At 34.6% G+C, this 22,400-nt stretch overlaps 1 protein-coding gene across 1 annotated transcript; it reads left to right on the plus strand.

Moving 5' to 3' along the window:
* The first annotated feature begins 230 nt into the window (after positions 1-230).
* On the plus strand, positions 231-21,988 carry LOC117323986 (exportin-1-like). Its single transcript, XM_033879562.1, has 23 exons — positions 231-340; positions 5,517-5,669; positions 5,903-6,074; positions 6,364-6,470; positions 6,719-6,834; positions 7,096-7,210; positions 7,454-7,573; positions 9,324-9,378; positions 9,675-9,748; positions 9,944-10,102; positions 10,380-10,722; positions 10,947-11,050; positions 11,218-11,295; positions 11,702-11,858; positions 11,998-12,161; positions 12,451-12,690; positions 12,875-13,060; positions 13,229-13,351; positions 13,486-13,633; positions 13,931-14,158; positions 14,589-14,751; positions 17,118-17,214; positions 17,693-21,988. The coding sequence occupies exons 2-23, from the start codon at positions 5,538-5,540 to the stop codon at positions 17,837-17,839; spliced, it is 3,228 nt and encodes a 1,075-aa protein (XP_033735453.1). The 5' UTR covers positions 231-340; positions 5,517-5,537; the 3' UTR covers positions 17,840-21,988.
* Positions 21,989-22,400: the final 412 nt, after the last annotated feature.

The raw sequence follows: 22,400 nt of genomic DNA on the forward strand, positions 1-22,400 counted from the left end.
CGCGAAAGCTGCAGTTCAGCATCCAAAAATGATAACCAATCAAAATGCAGGTAACAAAGGAAACGTCCACGCCTCTTTTACAGTCGGAAATAAATTTTTGAACATTTTTCATATTTATGAATATAATTTTATATTTTCGTTAGTTCTTATATTACTTTTACTGTATATCAAATAATCAACGGACATATGAATAATAGAAACGTTAATTTAAAAATGTTGTTTGTCGTCAAAATCCGAAGATGTCCGATAAAACCAACATGTTCCAGTTTGAACCGGTTACAGAAAGTTTTAATGCCTTTCATTACAAGGAAGGTGTATGTTTGGTGTAGACATGAAACAGGTATGTTTGCCGAATTTTATCATTTATTTCAATGTATGAAGAACTTTTATTGTCAATTTGGTATCTAGCCGTACACCCCTAAATTTGTCTCACTGTTTCATTGATGGGCGCCGCCATTTTGACACCACAACATAAGATGTAACGGAAGTTTACATGCGCTCTCTGTCATTGGATATTGACCGACTTTCAAACTTAGGCGGGTGATTGGAAATTTCCATTGAGTTTATTTTTAGATACCTTCTCATGATAATTAATACGTACTTATTTTACGCGTAACCTTTTATCTTGGTATTCATAGGAAGTGTTTCGCTTTTATGAAATGATATATTTCTGTGTCATTTAGATTCTATGTCCGTTTCCTCAACGTTTTTCTGTTGTTATTTTTTGTGTACATGTGCGTGTGTGACTGTGGTCGGTGTCGTTACTTGTGGATTTGGGTACGGTTAGAGCTCGTAATGATAAAATGATGTTATGTTTACTCATTAAATCTGTTAAACATGAATAGTACATAAGTATATATCAAAAGACATTTGTTTTACGAACGTGATAAAGACTTAATTGAAAAGTTGGAATCAGAACCAGTGTCAGACTGTCTCATTCTGGTTTTTACCGGATTTAATATCTGCTGTACAATTTCGGCGGTCTGTTGTAAAAAAAAAATCAAATGTTTGAGTTTGCAGTTTTATCACGTGTCTGCTCTAATAAAAAATTACTTGTCGAACCATTTATCATGTATTGTAAATTTAAAAAAGGAAACAACACATTTAATCTGCTTTACATCGCTTATGTTTGTCAATGAATATGGTTTCGTTGCTAGCTCTCGGTCAGCATGAATTTGCTTGTGCCAAAAATAGATTGCATGTCATTTCCTTTTTCAAGAATAAAGTACAAATGCTTCAATACATGATAATATATTTTTTGAATAACAGTTCAACTTTTTTTAAGTTGAATGTCATATATATACATTAAAAAAAAAATATTACAAATATGTTTCACTACATATATTTAACAATACAAAAATTGGTATTCTGCCATACTGTGGCTTCTGGCGTCGATTCATCAAGTTACCTTATAAGCTTGATAACTTGAGTAAGTATCAATCAAGCTTGATAAAACTTTGTATGCAGCCATATATATTGACAAAAATGGAAATTATTCAACAGATCAAACAAATTTGATGAAACTATGTATGAAGTCATAAATATCGACAAGATCTTGGATGAGTTCGAAAATGGAAATCATATCATTATTCAACAGTAGCATACAGAGTTATTAACCTTTGTAATGATATTATTATTGGAACTTGTGAACACGATAACTCGAGTAAATATCAAACAAATTTGATGAAACTTTGTATGAAGCCATGTATCACCAAGATCTTGGATGACTTCGAAAATGGAAATTATTCAACTTACTGTATCTTACCGAGTTATTGTCCTTTGTAATAATATTATTATTGGACCTTGTAAACACGATAATTCAAGTAATTATTATCAACAAGATCTCGAACAATTTCGAAAATAGTAACTATTCAACTAATATAGAGTAATTGCCCTTTGTTATTAAGATTTTTTTTATTTATTTTTTTTGCTAACCTGGCAGATTTTGATGAAATTTGGTCTGAAAAATTATTTGGCAATGTATATCGCATAAATGAATGATGCAACAAACCTTGGGATGGGAGAAAGTGGGCCCAATAAGGGAAATGTAGTAAAAAAAACTCTAAAAATATTTTTTTTTCTTTTTCGAAAATGACAGGATTTACTTTAGTCAACCTATAGTTTGAACCATTGTTGGAAGAGTTGGTTCAAAAGTAGGAAAATATTTGAAATTTAACATAAATCAGAGTATTTTCAGGGTGCAAAAAATCTTTTTGAAAGCATTCGTCCAAGGGGACAAGTGCCAAATGAGAACCACTCGTCCCTGATCTAGAATCACTCGTCCCTCTGACTTAATTTTTAATTTAAAAAAGACACACGCACACAAAACCTGTGTAAATATGTTTTCAATGTGTTAATCTTTACAGTAAATTACTTCTTGTAATCATACAATTTGAACTGCAGTTTTGTGAACCTTTCATAAAAAACAAGTCTTATCGTTCGCTTCGCCAAAGTGACATAGGCCTAATAGGATGTAACAAGTCCGTTTTAAGCAGTAAAATCTTTTTCAGGACTTAATTTTAAATAAAGTTTATTTAATCATGTATTTGCATGTGATACTTTTTATATCGGGTATTGGAATACAAAAAAATGAGATATAAAAGTGTATAGAAGTGTGACTCGCTAGTGTTCAAATAATGTCATTCTCAGTGCCTTTTAAAATCTTCGTGATTGAGATATGATGCCAGGTCCGGAGTCATTTCTGTCATTAACCTGTATTAGTCTCGCCCTTCTTGATCACATAAACACATCAGTATCACGTAGAAAGGGCTAACTGCTCGATGGAACTTTAAGTATGATTTAATCCTAATTTGTTTAGAAAATTCTAGAGGTTTCATGGAATAAACGCTAAAGACAATATTTATAAACATGCTTTATTTTGTATTTTCTTTTGAAATTTACTCGTCACCAGGGACGAGTGCATGACCCATACTTGCCAACTTTCCCGATTTAGTCGGGAATTTCCCGATTCCAGACTCCCTGCCCCGTCTCCCGATCGTATAGATAAAACATAGGGTTTTTTTCCCGATTTTGGAGAATATGTCTTGATAACCCCGTATGGAGCTCCTATTCATCTTGTTAGAATCACTTAGGCCTATGGCAGGTAACGCTTGCTGGCTGGTGAAAGACATATGTTTGGGGCATTGGTCAGTTAACTGACCTGCTCACAGACCGTATCGAAATTCTGACACTTCACTGACTGCAAGGGTGACAATACCCCGATAAATAAACAATTAATTAAAACCAATTAAGCTGAGGAGGCATGGTGATTGTTTCGTTGCAGGTCGATCACGGTTGATTAAACGCTTGCAAATGGCTTCGTATACTGCCTTTGATGTCAAGCGCATAAACGACCTCTATTTGACAGTAAACAGACAGCGTAAGGCCTAAAAAAAAGTTGTGTTTCCGGTTTCCCGACCGACCCCAATAAATCAACGCCGACCCAAAAGTTTTTAGACATTCTTCAAAAATTTTCTCGGTTTTCCGTGACCCGATAAACGTTTAAGATTTTATTCGAGTCACCGGGCATTATCGTCAAAACGTTTGCCTACACAACGAGATCGCCCAAGCGTTAGAAATACCCAGAATTTGGGGTTTCCCATATGATGCAACATGGCGACCGCTAACTGTAAGGCATCAACGGTGATCGCAATAACAATAAATAAATGCTGTCATTCTTCAGAAAAAGCATTGATGGCAGTCATTCCTAACGACATGCTTATTGAGGACGTCTTCCGCCGCTACCATGAGGGAGCGGGGAAGGCAGTGAGATGCATAGCAAAAGGAAAAACGTCCTTAGAAAAGTCAGATAAGTTTGAAAGGATTTGACTTTGGTGAACTCTGTAGTGCAAAGTACATTTTTTCAGTTGTCAATTCTTAATAGATTCTGAAATTGAAATAACTGTTTTTAGCAGAATATTCAAAACGACTATAAAGACAATAGTGGTTCAAAACTGTTTATTGGAAAACAACAATTTTCTGTTTTAATATAAAATAGCAATATCATTGACATCAACATATTTTGTACTCTGGCAAGCTACTTTCCTCAGTGGAACATTAAATCTGTGTGTATAATTTCAAGTGTTCAGATGGTAAAAGTCTACAGTTAACACATATTAAATAGCCCTACAACTTAAACATCTTCTACTCCAGTATTAAAAGTATAATGTAATTCAAAGCATAAAATCTGCTTAAAAATATTTAATAAAAAAAAACTGTTTCCTACCTACCAACCCTAACCTTTTGAGGAGCTGAAACCAGAAACACACAACTTTTTTTTTTAGGCCTAATATCTGGGGACAGAAAAAGTGAAAATAACACTGACAATGTTATCAACGGAGTATCGAATGTGGCAGATTACTTATTGAAATGTTAACTACATTTAAACATTGGCTGATCTTTAAATAACTTTCCCATTTCACATTTTGAAAGACAAAAACATGTCCACAAATACTCACTTTCTTAAACTAAATACTGTCATGTTAAAAACTAAGAATTTAAGTATCAGTCCCCACCTACAAAGCACTGAATTGTAGGCCTATAGTGAGTACAATTGCTAGTACAGCCCTTTTTTATTTTTTTGTATCATTGTCTTTGTTTTAAACCAAAGGAAACATTTGAAATTTCATTCAGATATTATATTGTTATACTTTTATTTAGAGTGAACAGTGAGTTAAATAATTTCCAGAAATAATTAAAAATGATTTAATTTTGCATCTATTTTTTTGTAACTTGTTGCTTATATAATTATCTTTCCAAACTTGAATAAAAAAGATCATTGGTCAAGCTTGAAATAAATTTTTTCCAAATTTAACTCATCTTGCAGGACGAGTTCTTTTTTCGCACCCTGATTTTGCAATACTTAATGAAATATCTAGGTGATCGATACTGGTATTAAAAAAAACAATTACTGAATGGTGTGTCCTGCTAGCTGTCTTCAACAGTATGCTGCTGTCTTCACCAGTATGCTTCAGTGAGGTAGCAGTTTTAAAGATGGCATCAGTCAGTTTTTAAATGTAATATTTCAAACATATCTCTTGACGGACCTGCAAATGTTAATACAGGCCTTGGGAGTCTTTCTCAATGCTCGTCTGAAAACAACATAAAATCGCCAGGTCTGTCTTTATGTCATCAACGAACAACACCATTGTAATTGGACCAACCGTTTGGACTGAAAAAACAAAAACGGCCCTGTAGCCTCCCAAAACACACTGGTACACCACATGCATGCACTTCACCCACAGGGGAGGCCATTTAAATGACTAGAGCTGTTGATAGGATGTTAATGCAAAACCAAACCAAACATGGGAGTTTTAAGTATTTATCCAGGATGTCCGTATAGAAAGTTATATGGCCGGGATATTATTACTGTAAGTTTTTTATTAGATTTTATAATAACAAAAAATATTTAAGGTCATTACATCTAAATTGATATTTTAGTTGATGATGTTGGTGAAAATACAATAATGTACGTCGTGTCTCTACTTAGTTATAAAGTTATGCTCCTGTTTTTCCAGGGTTCTTCTTCAAAATAATTCATGCCACCAATAAGTATGAGTATGGCTAACCTCCCGGAGGAAGCGGCCAAACTTCTGGATTTTAACCAGAAGCTGGACATAAATCTCCTGGACAACATTGTGGCTATGATGTATACTGGGGATGGACAGCAGGTATGAGTATCACTAGTCTACCTATTGCTAATAATTGTGCCCTATCAAAGAACTGGTGAATAAAATGTTAAACAAGACTTCAAGTATTTCTTTTTGAAATTATTTCACATTGTAATTATGATAATTAATTTAAAACTACATAAGTACTTGATGTTTGATCCAGAAATTTAGTGGTTAAAGTTATTTTTCTCCCAGTTTGACTTCATGTTGTTACACATGTTCTTATATCACAGCGCATGGCACAAGAGGTACTTACTACACTGAAAGAACATCCTGATGCCTGGACAAGGGTAGATACTATTTTAGAATACTCCAGCAATCAACAGACAAAGTATTATGCTCTTCAAATATTAGAAAATGTCATCAAAACGAGATGGAAAGTCCTACCAAGACCACAATGTGAAGGTTGGTATTCTCTTTTTGTTTTCCTTTAGCATATTAAATGGATAGTCTTAAATGAAATGGAAGTTTAAAACAAATCATTGTACACACTACACACATACGTTTCTTGGCAGGCTTTCTGTGTATCATTGAAAATGTTAATTTGTACTGTAGACTTTAATTTTCTATTCCCCATCTTTTTAATTTTTTTTCCTTCTTAAGGTATTAACATTGATGATATATTTGGTCTTAATGACTTCGATTTGTTAATTGACGACAAGTAATTAAGTGATAACATACCTTGTCATTTTAGGTATAAAGAAATATATTGTTGGATTGATAATCAAAACATCATCAGATGCTACCATGTTAGAACAAGAAAAAGTCTATATTGGAAAACTTAACATGATCCTTGTACAAGTAAGTACCATGTAAATTGAGCAGTACTTGTAACCAGATAAATGGGGCTCTAATGAAATCCAGCCCTGTAATTTTGCAATTGATGCTTGACTGTTTCTGGTTACTTTTGTAAGACTTAAAACATATTTTTTTGGTGAGATGCTTGCTTTGACCATGGAAATTTCAATTTCATAAATAACCTCCCATGAAAAATCTTACTGAACGATTTGTTTACAATATATACTAATTGTTGTCACATTTCTTTCTAGATTTTAAAGTATGAATGGCCACGGAATTGGCCATCATTCATATGTGATATTGTTGGTGCTAGCAAAACAAACGAGTCTCTTTGTCAGAACAACATGATCATCTTAAAGCTTTTAAGGTTTGTGTAATTCTTTATTAAGATGTTATATATTACATTAGTACTATGATAATATGTTTAGAAAGTAGATCAATTTGTTACAAAAGCTATTCTCCCTTTAACTTTACTGCTATGAGTGTGGATAATATGTATTACAGGATGATTTTATTGACTACATTGTCAAGAAAAAAAATGTTGGTAAAAGTCAAACTGATTTTTAAAAACCTCATTGTTTAAAGATTCTTGACTGGAATATAGGATTCTTTTTGTATTTTTTTACAGTGAAGAAGTGTTTGACTTCAGCAGTGGCCAAATGACTCAAGCCAAAGCTAAACATTTAAAGGATAGTATGTGTTCGGAGTTCTCACAGATCTTCCAACTTTGTCAGTTTGTTATGGTAAGTACCTGAAAATATGACATTTCCTATCTTGGTGTGTAGTAGAAACTTTGATATCTTCCTTTTAATAACAATTTAACAAATAATATTAAAAATGTCACATGTGATGAATATTAAACAAGTAATAGAATTTTATATCAATGATTGAATGTAATGTCCTGATGTTTTTAAGGGACATAAATGTGACTATCCATTCTTTTAGTATTTATATGTATAAGTTCATTTTGCCAATTCTACTTTCAGGATAATTCTCAAAATGCACCCCTAGTTGGTTCAACATTGGAAACATTACTGCGATTTCTGAACTGGATACCCCTTGGATATATTTTTGAAACAAAATTGATCAGTACACTAATTTACAAGGTAAATTTCTTGTCTTTAGTTTTCTGAATAAGATAATTAACATTGACAAGCTTTAACAGAACTGATATGCTATTTAATATATGGAAGTGAAGTCAACAGTCAACAATTCATGATTTTTTAGATTTCAAACAACTCTGTAAAACTAAATGTAAAACTAAAATGAAAACCAGGTCATTTTCAAAAAGTATAAGAAAGTGCTTGAATTTTGTCCAAAAATGTATGGACCATGAATCAAGGACTTCAAACCACCTTGAAAAAAGGTTTTTATCCCCCAAAAATGTATTAAAGGCTGAACCTGTTTTCCCTGTTGATAAAAAGGATATTGAGTTAATTAATGATTTGCATGTAGCTAATATTAAGTCAAACAAAGAAAATGCATTAGCGCTCAAAAATATTTCCATCTAGGATACTTGTTATAATAACCTTTCAAAAATTACATTGTAGAAGTGTATCTGTCAGTTGTTTTCATTTGTTTTTATACTACATACCGGGCATATAATTATACAACTTCCATTATCCTGTCGAGTTATTTGACACAATGGTATCCATTTCCAGGAAGGCCACCAAACCATGCCCTGGTGCAAGTCCTTGCCTATAGGTATTTAGTAGGATGACACAACTTACTTATTCAAATTCAGAAAATGATGAAAAGTATCAAATAACACAATGGGGAAGACTATTACATGCTCTGTTATTACAGTTTATAAAGACAAAGTGTAAGGCCAAAGAATATTATATGCCCTGGTGCATTCTTATCCGAATTGCATATTTTGTCATATCATGTATTTAGTTAAAGAGAATTGATCATGAGTTTGCCAAAAGTTATCAATTCACGGATTCCTTCCATTTCTCATGTATACCTTCAATTAAACAATCGCCTTTTATATATCAACAAACCAACTCTTCCGACTTTTACCAATGGTTTGATTATCAAGTAATATGTCACAAGAAATAAATACCGGTATTACACTTGCAGTGCTCCAGATAGCCTACGTGAATGCATATTTACACACAATTCACATTTCTGCTATTGCTAAAAACGACTTAATTTAATAAAAGGCAACAAAAATATTAATCCTTGTCGACTTGTTATATATCCTAGATATATGTATTGTAACATGAACTCTTAACTAACCTTCCATATCAATAGCAAATGTATTGAAAATCGTGAGAAGTAAAAGTTACATTTTTGAAGATAAAGGTACACTCCACTTTCTTAAGATACGAGTGAAAAAAAAACCCACCATTTTCCTAAGGTATGGGTAAAAACCCCACCTGTTCAAAAGTTATCTGGAGCACTGCACTTGTGAATATGATATACTATGGTTGCATGTTTCCTGTCATTTCCATTGCATCAAGGTTAAAATTGAATTGATTCTTGTTGCGTATTGTTGGATATTGGTGTTTATGAAGGAAATAAGCTATAAAACAATTTTCATTTAATATTAGTGTTTCTGTTTCATTTCAGATGTACATATTAAAATTATTAAATCCAAAAAGATTGATTATGTAGTATTATTAATTATGTAAGCGTCAAGCAAAACTATTATTTATTGGTGTACATATGGTTATGATGCAACCTTGACACAAATGATTTTGAAATTTAAACTTGACTACAGATTTATAACTGTTAAATTGTGCCATTTTCTTCAAACTTAGGTAATAATAAAACAAATAATAACTGTCCTTGTTATGAATAAGTACTATTGTTGTACGCTGACCATTAATATATTTTTTTTCAACTTTACAGTTTTTGAATGTGCCAATGTTCAGGAATGTCACATTAAAGTGTCTCACAGAAATAGGTGAGTAACAGAGATAAATATTGCACTAGCTCATGAATTTCCCTGGTATTGCTGAAGATCTTTTTTAGTACCTGGTGTTTACTGTAATGGAAATGGTAAATTTTCACTCATCTATAGTCTAGTTTATGTGAAAAAATTAGTTGAGAACTGCTTCCATTACAAGATTATATGGTAATAGAAAAATGGAGATTAGTGGCATTACATATTGGAATATATGATGTCTTACTTTTCCATATGACATGTAATCCTACAGGTAATCATGGTCATGATCATTAATGATTGAATTTCTTTTCCAGCTGCTGTTCAGGTGTCGCAGTATGACGACCAATTTTTACTTCTCTTCAATTTAGGAATGGGACAGTTGAAACAGGTAAATCAAATAAGTTTTATCTTGCTATTCCAGAAATAATAAATGGAGATATTTGTGAGAGCTTCTGAGATGACAGACAATGATTACAATGTATATCAAATTTAGAAATTAAGCTTTATGAAAGGCGCGTTTTATTTTCAATATGAATTATTTTGAACATGAAAATAATTATAGTATAATGGGCTATTTTTGCAGATGCTTCCACTCCAAACTAACCTGAGAGAAGCTTACCAAAGTGGAACAGATGATGAACAAAACTTCATACAAAATCTCAGTCTTTTCCTGTGTTCCTATTTGAAGGAACATAGTACATTAATAGAGAGAAAGCAGGAGAATCATGAGGTGTTGCTAGAGGTAAGTTTTTCTGATGATTACTTTTCACACAAAATCTTTGACACTTTCAGGGAAGACAATTTGTGAATTTGGAAAGATGTTTTCAGGAGTAAACTGCAAATTTTGGAATTTGGCTTAAATATGAAATAATTTCAATTGGGAATGGGGCCCATTAATGACACCAAAAAGCCCTCAGAAAAAGCTCTGAAAGATCACATCCAAAATTGCAAACTAACAGTAAAATTCAGATAGTTTTAACACTGTCTTTATGGGATTTTTTTGTGTGTTTTTAAAACAGGCTCTTAATTACCTTATCCTGATATCAGAAGTTGACGAAGTGGAGATTTTCAAAATCTGCCTAGAATACTGGAATAGCTTGGCAGCAGACATTTACAGGGAAAGTCCCTTTTCTGCCACAAGTTCCTCTCCTCTCCTCCTTGGCAAGTCTCATCACAATGAACTTCCGGCCAGAAGACAGCTGTACAACCCTGTGTTATCTCGAGTGCGTCGAGTGATGATCTCTAGAATGGCAAAACCTGAAGAGGTGTTGGTTGTGGAAAATGAACAAGGAGAGGTTGTGAGGGAATTCATGAAGGACACAGACTCTATCAATTTATACAAGAACATGAGGGAAACATTAGGTAAATCACTTTTTTAAAATCTACTGATTGGAAAATATTAAAAGCATGTGATTTATGCTATAAACAATCAGTAGTGCTTTCTTGCTGGTAACAAAAGATTTCGGATCAAATTGTTGAAAGAATCAAATTTTTGCTCGGAAGAAACCACCTATTAAAGCTTTACTGAAGCAAAGCATTGTGAACAATTGGACGATTAATTATGATTCTGATATTTTATTTTAAAGTCTATCTGACACATTTGGACTGTGCTGACACTGAATCTATTATGACTGAAAAACTACACAATCAAGTGAATGGAACTGAATGGTCATGGAAAAATCTCAATACGGTATGTATTCTATTTTATTGTGGATTTTGTTCAGGGCTGTGTTAAATGATATGGTTTTGGTGTTTTAACATCCATCTAACACAAGATAATGTAGGACAGGTGTTAATGAGTATTTGAATGTGTATTTTAAATTTCATAAATTGTCTAACTTTGAACTTGTTTTACAGCTATGCTGGGCTATTGGGTCAATCAGTGGTGCAATGCATGAAGATGATGAAAAGAGGTTCTTGGTGATTGTGATAAAGGTGAGTTTAATTGGAAACAGGATTTTAAATCACCTTGGATGCCCCATTGATTTTATCAACGTGTAAAAGATTGTCACTCTTTTCCCTTGTCAATATTTGATTTAGCCTATTCACAGCAATGTGACAGTGTGATCAGATTTTAAAATTTCACTTGGAATAGCACACCAGTGTTCCTGACAAATCTCTTGTTTACAGAATATTTGTGATGATAGTAAAATTTTCAGCCAGACCTTGATAAAAATTGTTCCATAACACAGCTGGTTTATTTGAAAAGCTAAAGTTTCATCACTGTGAGTGTCACATAAGATTTCATAGATACATATGCCATACCATCAATATGACTTGAACAACGATCAGAAGTACCATTGCTTTACACTCTAATCTTAATGCTCACAATATTCTTTAGGACTTGCTTGGCTTATGTGAGCAGAAGAGAGGGAAGGACAACAAAGCCATCATAGCCTCCAACATCATGTATGTGGTAGGGCAGTACCCACGCTTCCTCCGGGCGCATTGGAAATTTCTTAAAACAGTTGTCAACAAATTGTTTGAATTTATGCATGGTGAGTACAAGCCAAAGAAGGATAATATATTGATATTTGAATTTAGTATGAGTTTTTTAATGAAATTGATGAGAAAGAAACTAAAAGATATAAATAAAGAAACTGTAAAAGATATAAATAATGTGGTTTGTTTTTGCAGAAACTCATGATGGTGTACAAGATATGGCCTGTGACACATTTATCAAGATAGCACAGAAATGTCGTCGTCACTTTGTACAGGTGCAGGTGGGCGAGGTCATGCCTTTCATCGAGGAAATCTTAAATGGCATCAACACAATTATCTGTGATCTACAGCCACAACAGGTAAATCATCTGGACAGGAGTCCCTCCTTACATTCTTCACTTTACATGGTGCTTAGTGATTATATAAAAAGTCTGACTACAATTCAATTCTACTATTGAAGTTGATATCAAGAGGTATACTTGGTACTTTTTCTTGTACTTTTTCTCTGAATTGTGTAAGGAATTAAAAACCCAAAAGCTGTTTAAAAAATCTTCAAAAATAGATCTACAGAATATCATTTATGATTTTGTGATATAAATAGTTTTCATTGATTTCGCATGTACTTATTTATTCATCTGTGATTTCTAGGTCCACACATTTTATGAAGCTGTGGGTTTAATGATCAGTGCACAGACAGACCAGGTGGCCCAGGAACACCTGATTGAGAGGTACATGTTACTTCCAAACCAGGTTTGGGATGGCATTATCAATCAGGCTACTCAGAATGTTGAAGTGCTTAAGGATGCTGATGCTGTTAAACAACTTGGAAACATCCTGAAAACTAATGTTCGAGCTTGTAAAGCTTTAGGCCACCCTTATGTTGTACAGGTGAGTCATAAAATTTTATTCATTTTCCCAGTACATATGTTTTACTGTATGCTAGATAGTAGATACATGTTATCACTATTAGATTTCAAGATAAAAAAAAATTGTAACTTATATTTACACCATGTAATACCATTGAGCTGCTACGAGGTGAATTATGGACATGCATGTGATCTTATTTCTGTAGTTGGGGAGGATCTATCTGGATATGCTCAACGTGTACAAGGTCATGAGTGAGAATATCAGCAGTGCTATAGCAACCAACGGCGAGAGTGTCACAAAACAGCCCCTTATCAGGAGCATGAGGACAGTGAAGAAGGAAACACTCAAGTTGATATCAGGATGGGTCAGTCGATCCAATGATCCTGCTATGGTAAGCAATGTAATTCCATAGTATCCCTTTTGCTACCTCTAATTCAATTAGGCAAAAGCAGACAATGGTCAGTCTGTTCATCAGTTTTTGAATTTAGATAACATCAAAGTAGGTTCAGTCCTTGTCAGTTTTAACGTGTTCTAAGACAAAACTTTTTATTTTGTACAGGTTGCAGAGAATTTCATCCCACCATTATTAGACGCTGTGTTACTTGACTACCAAAGAAATGTTCCAGCTGCCAGAGAACCTGAAGTGTTGAGTACGATGGCCACCATTGTCAACAGATTGGAAGTGAGTATGCTCTGCAATTAAGCTAATAATGATTTTGCTGAATTTGTTTTTTTGTGGACCAGACAAAATATTAATACAGCTTAATGCTGTTTTTGGTGAAATAGATATTCATATGTTAATATTTTGTGCTGCAGAACCACATTACGAAGGATATCCCCCAGATCTTTGATGCTGTGTTTGAGTGTACACTAGATATGATCAACAAAGACTTTGAGGAGTTCCCAGAACATAGAACAAACTTCTTCCTTCTCCTTCAAGCTGTCAACTCGCACTGTTTCCAAGGTTTGACCATTCATCTGCACTCTTCTTGAAAAATCCTATTACTTAATGTGTGTTTGTTACCCTTAGTTCCTAAGTTTGATTTCAAAACTGTTCAGAAGAACAAGACAGCCAATAAGCATCTATCTTTTCATTCTTAAATTTGCTATCAACATGTTCCTCTAATGATAATAGACTGATTATTCATAAATTCTAATCTGTATGTTCCTCTTGGTCAATAGTTTGTCCTTTTGTCGCATTTGGGTGATTTGGAATATTCATATTAAAATGATTAGTGTGAATATGCAATCTCTATTCCAGCTTTCTTGAACATCCCTCCAGCACAGTTTAAGTTGGTATTGGACTCAATTATTTGGGCCTTTAAGCACACGATGAGGAATGTGGCAGATACGGGACTAGACATCCTGTATGTGTTGCTTCAGAATATAGCCAATGAGGAGGCAGCAGCCCAGAGCTTCTATCAGACATACTTTACAGACATCTTACAGCATGTGTTTTCTGTTGTGACAGACAGTTCACACACAGCAGGTAAGAATTGAATAAAAATCAAACCTAGTTGTTATTATTAGTGTTGTCCTGACGATCAATTATAATCAAAATCTAATCGGAAAATGCAACCAATATCCCTGACAATGGATTATGAGATGCCAACATTGATGATATACTTTTATACTATTAAGAGAGAACAGAAGTTCTATGTCATTTTACTCTTAACTTTAACTTACCAATCATGCTATTCAATACCGGGGTAAAAAAAATTCTTGTGTTTTTAAGGATTATGTAATGGTAGGCTTACTGATTAAATCCGTTCGTCTGTTGAAATCTCAACAGATTCCCAACACATTTCAAATATAAGTAGATTCAAAATGGAAACTTACAGTGGAACTATGCTAATATTTTTAATCAAATTTACCTATTAAACCATTTCTTCTATGCTTTTTTGACTAATCTGCTGTAGGTCTGACAACACAAGCCACAATTCTAGCATACATGTTTGTATTGGTGGAGACAGGAAAGGTCACAGTGGCCCTTGGTACAAACTCATCATCTTCACAAAATGTTCAATACATACAGCAGTTCCTCCTCAATCTTCTAAAAGCAGCTTTTCCTCATCTCAATGAGTAAGTACTATTATATATAATAGGAACCACAGACGATGGGGTCTGAGGGTACTGGAAGTACTGACCTGGCAGTCGGTAAATATTGTAGTATAGGAACCACAGATGATGGGGTCTGAGGGTACTGTAGGAAGTACTGACCAGACAGTCGGTAAATATTGTAGTATAGGAACCACAGATGATGGGGTCTGAGGGTACCGTAGGAAGTACTGACCAGACAGTCAGTAAATATTGTAGTATAGGAACCACAGATGATGGGGTCTGAGGGTACTGTAGGAAGTACTGACCAGACAGTCGGTAAATATTGTAGTATAGGAACCACAGATGATGGGGTCTGAGGGTACCGTAGGAAGTACTGACCAGACAGTCAGTAAATATTGTAGTATAGAAACCACAGATGATGGGGTCTGAGGGTACTGTAGGAAGTACTGACCAGACAGTCAGTAAATATTGTAGTATAGGAACCACAGATGATGGGGTCTGAGGGTACCGTAGGAAGTACTGACCAGACAGTCAGTAAATATTGTAGTATAGGAACCACAGATGATGGGGTCTGAGGGTACCGTAGGAAGTACTGACCTGGCAGTCGGTAAATATTGTAGTATAGGAACCACAGATGATGGGGTCTGAGGGTACCGTAGGAAGTACTGACCAGACAGTCAGTAAATATTGTAGTATAGGAACCACAGATGATGGGGTCTGAGGGTACCGTAGGAAGTACTGACCAGACAGTCAGTAAATATTGTAGTATAGGAACCACAGATGATGGGGTCTGAGGGTACTGGAAGTACTGACCTGGCAGTCGGTAAATATTGTAGTATAGGAACCACAGATGATGGGGTCTGAGGGTACTGGAAGTACTGACCTGGCAGTCGGTAAATATTGTAGTATAGGAACCACAGATGATGGGGTCTGAGGGTACCGTAGGAAGTACTGACCAGACAGTCAGTAAATATTGTAGTATAGGAACCACAGATGATGGGGTCTGAGGGTACTGGAAGTACTGACCTGGCAGTCGGTAAATATTGTAGTATAGGAACCACAGATGATGGGGTCTGAGGGTACTGTAGGAAGTACTGACCAGACAGTCAGTAAATATTGTAGTATAGGAACCACAGATGATGGGGTCTGAGGGTACTGTAGGAAGTACTGACCTGGCAGTCGGTAAATATTGTAGTATAGGAACCACAGATGATGGGGTCTGAGGGTACTGTAGGAAGTACTGACCTGGCAGTCGGTAAATATTGTAGTATAGGAACCACAGATGATGGGGTCTGAGGGTACTGGAAGTACTGACCAGACAGTCAGTAAATATTGTAGTATAGGAACCACAGATGATGGGGTCTGAGGGTACTGGAAGTACTGACCAGACAGTCAGTAAATATTGTAGTATAGGAACCACAGATGATGGGGTCTGAGGGTACTGTAGGAAGTACTGACCTGGACAGTCAGTAAATATTGTAAAAGATACATACTGTAATTGATATATTCACAATCCACAACTTCCGTCTCAGATTAACTATGGTTGTCAAGCACAGCGGGTATTGACACAGGTTTAGTAGTAACATAGTCGAATGTTCTATACGAACTGTACACTTCAGCCATTTGTTGTTGGCTTACCTCGTGGAGAAGTTAAATATTCACTCATTTCTGCAATCATCAGTTTAGTTTTTGACAAAATTCCGCTTGGCATTAGCTTTCTGAGCAGGAATCATCAGGTTACAGCTAAAATTGCATTTTGAAAATAAAGTCCTTTGAAAATGGTGCCATCTGGTTGACGTTCTGGTAACGTCGCGGAGATACGATGTCATGACCGCCTTTTTGCACTGCGTTTACGGTGGTATAAATGCAGTCAGAGTTTACAAATTTGAAGAAGGGAGAGATGTAAATATAATCATTTGGAGTTTCATATACCTCTTTATCACAGCAACTTTGTCGCTCAAAGCGGTTTACAAATTATATATTGTATGTTGTGTCAGTATTATTGTTAAGTAAAAAGTCGTAGTAGATCAGTATTATTATCCAAGTATTTAGGATCAGTAACTATAGGGACCACAGGTCAGGTAGTGTCATGTGAATTACTGATCAGAGGGTCAGTGTAACTATCTGAGTAATTAGTCTTATCAGTAACTACAGGAGATACAGATTAAGGCCAGCTAGTGTCATACAAGTTGCTGATCAGAAGGTTGCTGTTTACTAGAAGAGTTATAAATGGTTAAGGGGTAGCAAGTACTACTATGAAATATTTTGTTCAAGGTTCAGAATACTTTTGTAAGCTAAATGATGCTGCTATTAGAGGTACTGATCAAATGTCAACATGATTTACTAACTTAGTTTCAAGTATATCCATTATATGTTTTTGTTTCCAGACCACAAATCCGTGTGTTTATTGAGGGTGCTTTCAGCTTTGACAGAGATATCCCAGCATTCAAGGAGCATGTGCGAGATTTCCTTGTGCAAATCAGGGTATGTTGAATGTTTGCATAGTTTGGAGTAATTAGTTGATACCTAGTGTTGATTAAATCTCATGATGTACTTTGACTGTTGTTTTAGATACCAATTAATTTTGAACTTCGAATTTGACTTCACTTTAGGTTTTATAACATTAATCACAGACTGATAGACATACTCACCACAGTTCTATCCACATTAATCACAGACTGATAGACATACTCACCACAGTTCTATCCATTGATGATGTTTATCCAAGTGCATTTAGAAATTTTAAGGTCAAGATCACAGTTTCTTACTGTAGAAGTAGGATAACCTGTGCCATGATGTACATGTGGTACATACAATTAGATACATAGCTCAGTCATTGTTGACCTGTCTGTGCTCTAGCTATATACTTTCACAGAAACTCCTTGTTAGAAATTATGATGTTGAATGGCATTGGATCACATTTAAAAGTGTTCTTACCTAAGTGTTGTTTCTGTCACTTTAGGAGTTCGCTGGAGAAGACAACAGTGATTTATTCCTGGAGGAGCGAGAAGCAGCCATCAAACAAGCAGCTGATGAGAAGCGAAAGGTACAGATGGCTGTCCCTGGTATCATAGGACCTCACGAGATTCAGGAAGACATGCAGGATTAAATCTACCAAGGATTACTTTTGGTCCAGTTCCATTGAATCTCCGCTGTAACATGAACAGGGAACACTTCCAAATGGGAACTTTCCCCACAGTCTGCTTGGTCAGAAAGTGAAACATTGATCCTGTGATGGAGTTATGATCAGGGTGCACCAGGCAGCCGCGGGATGAAAAGGATGTGGTGGATGTTTGTCACACACCTGCCATCTTGGTACTCCCACCTCAATACATGTCATCATACTGACATGTCAACGATTCGATACGTGCACAAACTTCTGAACACTACCTAATGAAGGTGTCGAAATGTGCTAAACAGGACAGATACAATTAGTAGTCTGTGTCAGTACACAAAACATTGGAAACGGAGGGTTGAATGTCTCTTCATATAGGAAGTGATGTGTTGGTACCGGACAATCTGTGAAGCGAGGTGTTTTAATCTCAGCTTAGTGCTCTCTGAGTAGAAACGAGTGTGAACAGCATGCATGTGATGTATGGTATTTGAAAGTAATTGATTAGAGAAATCTGGTTTGAACCATGTTTTATCAAGTGCATTTTTCCTGATGCATGGTATGTTATATATAATAACAATGGTATGTGTTATATGCAGCATTGACTTTTTTTATTGAATACGCAACTGAAATGAACAAGGCTCATTCCAATGGCAATGTTTTCCTGTGCATTGGAAACCCTCGCCATCCAAATGTATTTTAAACACTAACGATCTTAATCTGTGGAGGTTGCAATATTTAGCAGGAGGTAGACAACTAGGCTGCTTTCCCATATCTGGTTGTAATGTTCGACTTGTTGAGTCTAAAAGAAAACAGGCATGGACCAGAAACAAAACTGATCTCTGTAAAATTCAGCAATATCTACATGTGTACACAAAGGGGTAACAATCCATGTTCAGAACTACATAAATCGAGGTTAATCTCATGTAGATAACTTAGATATGGTAAATATAAATTTGGTAAACTTGTATATGGTAAATAAAAATTTGGTACACAAGAGAACAAGGTAAATTTGTTAAAAGCTGTTTATTTGATAGATATGTGAAGGCAGTCTTATCACTTGCTTGTCCATCTTGTGAAAGGTCAGGAACTGACTACGGATCATCAAGGTTGATTCATTCACAGGTAGATCAATTAACTCCCAAAGTTGTTGGTCAGAAGTAGACATTTTATATCAAATTGAAGTCATTCCTGCAGTGTGATTGGCTGATGGTGTCACAAGTTCTTAACTGTATTATGTCTAGCTTATCTTCAATAAAATTCTGAACTTGATAAGAGCTAGACACAAATGTTTTTGGGTCACATTTGACAGTGTTGTGTGTATTATGTGATCTCCACGATACAGACATGGTCTTCACGTACATGTTGTACCTAGGCCTTAACACTATGGTATAACATGTCTAGTTAATTTCAAGGCTATTGTGATAATCACCCAATTATATTTCTCATGTATCATTAACAGAATATAGTGTATTTCATAATGTGATAGCTTCAATCATGGCACAATTGCTTCAAGAGTGTTTATATTTGAAGTCTATGATATAGTTGTGTTCTCTATCAATTGGCAATCTTTACATGTAAATGACATAAAGGGCTGGCATTGAAATTTAGCAGCACATCATTTTTCATAGATATTCATTTTTTTTGTGTAATTATTTATACATTGTTTCACTGTGAAGAAGTTGCAAAGTGGCACTATGGTGTTACTTAACGTTTCACTTTAAAGTTTGGCGTTTAGATCCGTCGCTCAAAAAGTATACATAAGACTTTAACCAAACCTGGCATATATAGTTAGATCACATACTGGATGGAGGACCTCTCATCGCACTCTTCATTTACGGAATATCCAGAATTTATGGCCCAGAGACTGGAAATTTGGACTAAAGTTTTGCGTTTAGCTCAGTTTCTCAAAAAGTATCAATTTTATTCCAACTGAACATGGACTATATATATATATATATATATATTGATGCATTGTAGTATGGATATCTCAACACACCCGATTGATTACTTAATTTTTTTCAAACCTTTGAGAAATTGAATCTTTATTGCTTCTCCAATTGATTTACAAATTAGTTAATAGCCAAATTGAAAAGAATTCTATAATATATCCGATGTATTTTTATCTTATTCTTCAGAGAGGTAAATTTTGAGAATTGGTGACTTTGCGAAATTTGATATTTTATTTGCAATGCATCAATATTTACACATTTGTAGTATGTACAAGGTGCTTCCATGCTATCAAGTGGAAAGTTTTAATTTTAAAATTTAAGTGAATTTTGGATTTTGCTTAAAACTTACTTTACTGACAATGTGGAACAGAGAAGACATATGATTACCAGTATGTGTAATGGTCTTGTCTCCTATCAATAATGCTGAGGCATTAAATGATTTACTGTCTTAATACAAAATTCATCAACTCCAGAAATCTTATTTGATCCCTCAGCATGGTTGATGCAAATTAATGAAGTTTGATAACAATTTTCATATCAACTTAATGCTGACAGATTAAATGTCCTCCTTACCCATCCAGTATTTGGAAGGGATGTTTGATGAATTTCTAAACTCTTGACTTTTTAAGTCTGTAGTGTTCATCTATGTCCAACCCCACAGCATTAAGTTGATGAGAGAAAATCATTATCAGACTTCATAATTCATTCAATTTTCAATTCATATGCATATAATGACTTGTCAGAAAGTTAGACATCCAAGTCGTTGATAAGGCAAATTAAGTAACCAAAACAGAGAAGTTGAGTTTGTTATCCTTGTCTTATAAACATTTATATCATGGACGGATAAAATAAACTTTTGCAGTTTTTACAAATACAAGTGATCTGCCTATTTTCAATTTTGATGAATTAAAAAAATATGTGTTTAATTTATGTGCAAGGCAGTACATGTCTAATGTCATATATTAAAATTGTGTCATATGTAAATCAAAATTTGCTTAGTAGTATATGTATCTATATTTGTTTACACTGGTCTCTTGTTACTTGTTTTAATGAAGTAACAACTGAAATCCACTCGTTAAGTCAAGTGAATACACTTTTTTGACATTAGTCGTTCTTTAAATTCATTATTCTTTGAATTCTGATATATAAATATATATAGCTTAATTTTTCATTAGCTCTCCCAGAGGACTAATTTAACGTGCAGTGAAACACCGTCTGTCGTTTAGGACAGACCAATAACATTTTTTAATAGCTTATAATCTTCACTTTAAAATTCTTATTACACAAATTATACCAATTGAGCTTTGTAGGCCCAATGGAAGTATGACAAATCTATGGCATAAAAAAACTTGAGTGGAGAATATAATGGCAGTGTTTCATCATCTGTTCATTTCAGTATAAATATATACATGTATATATTGTGTTGCTTGTACAATATGTATCATAGAAAGGACCTAAGGTTTTTTTTTCTCTCTCAAAAATAGTCAATTGAATGATTTTGTAATTCAGTATCAAATAGAGTTATCAATTTCTCTATGTTCACAACATAAAATACATCAAAACTCACCGGAACTCCTAGGGACCATGTTACTTGTTCAAAGAATACACGGTATATGAGTAAGTTCTGGACTTGTTTATCTGACAACCATGTTTAAATTGGTCTCGAGGCCACAAGAAAGATCCGCATGTAATTTTTCGTTATTAGACTGGTCATATTTAGACTTGTTGTGCCTGGTAAATTCAAAGTTGTAACATCAAAATATTGTTAAACTATGGAACAAGTACATGTATCATGTTCAAGTCTGATTTAGTGTTTGTGTCATCAGAGAGGTATTTTCATTAAAGACTTTTGTCTCGGATTTAATATCTCTGAAAATGCACCAGAAAGTTTCAATAATGGTGTTAGGATAATTCAAAATAGTGATACTCCTTAGCTGTTTTCTTAAAGGAACTGGTATATAAATAATACATCAAATACATTGTTACCTCACCTTATATTTTGATGGAAAGTCCTGTCTAAAGAATCAACATTTTCTGTTGGTAAATATTGAACATGTATTGCCTTACTTCTACAAGGCCAATTATGTCGCTTATGTTCCATGTTCATAATTGAAAGTAAGTGTTTTACAATTAAAATTTTCATTTAATAAAATGTTCAACAATTGTGAAAAAAATTAAAATGTCTAAATTTATCTGTAATGTTGTTATTTTTATCAACCTAGATGGATAATCAGCAAGCAAAAAAAAAAAGAATTGGAAAATTTCTATAGTAATTGCAAATTTTAGCATTACCGATCTTTGAAAATGAGCTCATCATATTGCTTTTAATTTGAGAAATTTGTTGGGTTTATTGCACTGTGAACTGCCAAGGTCATTTTGAGTCGCGTCTCCTTGCAGTAGCTGGTGGCTACCTCACTGAACAGCATCAGGGAAGTCTGTCGCATTTCATCCAATGCAATTTGGGTATTAAGTATCTTGCCCAAGGACACAACAGACAGACTAGTTTGTGTCTCAGCTTCCTGGGTAATGCAAAGTGCCAGGGAGAGTCGAACCATACGCCTACGATCTTAACCCACCCCGAGGTTTTGAAGGCCAAAGCTCCTCAA

The sequence above is a fragment of the Pecten maximus genome, chromosome 3 (assembly GCF_902652985.1).
Source record: "Pecten maximus chromosome 3, xPecMax1.1, whole genome shotgun sequence".
NCBI lineage: Eukaryota > Metazoa > Mollusca > Bivalvia > Pectinida > Pectinidae > Pecten > Pecten maximus.

Excerpts from the sequence above, each read along its gene's own strand:
- LOC117323986 (XM_033879562.1), top strand. The coding sequence starts at position 5,538 with ATGCCACCAATAAGTATGAGTATGGCTAACCTCCCGGAGGAAGCGGCC. Across the intron at positions 13,061-13,228 it reads GATCCAATGATCCTGCTATG|GTTGCAGAGAATTTCATCCC; the intron begins GTAAGCAATGTA and ends TATTTTGTACAG. Across the intron at positions 17,215-17,692 it reads ATTTCCTTGTGCAAATCAGG|GAGTTCGCTGGAGAAGACAA; the intron begins GTATGTTGAATG and ends CTGTCACTTTAG.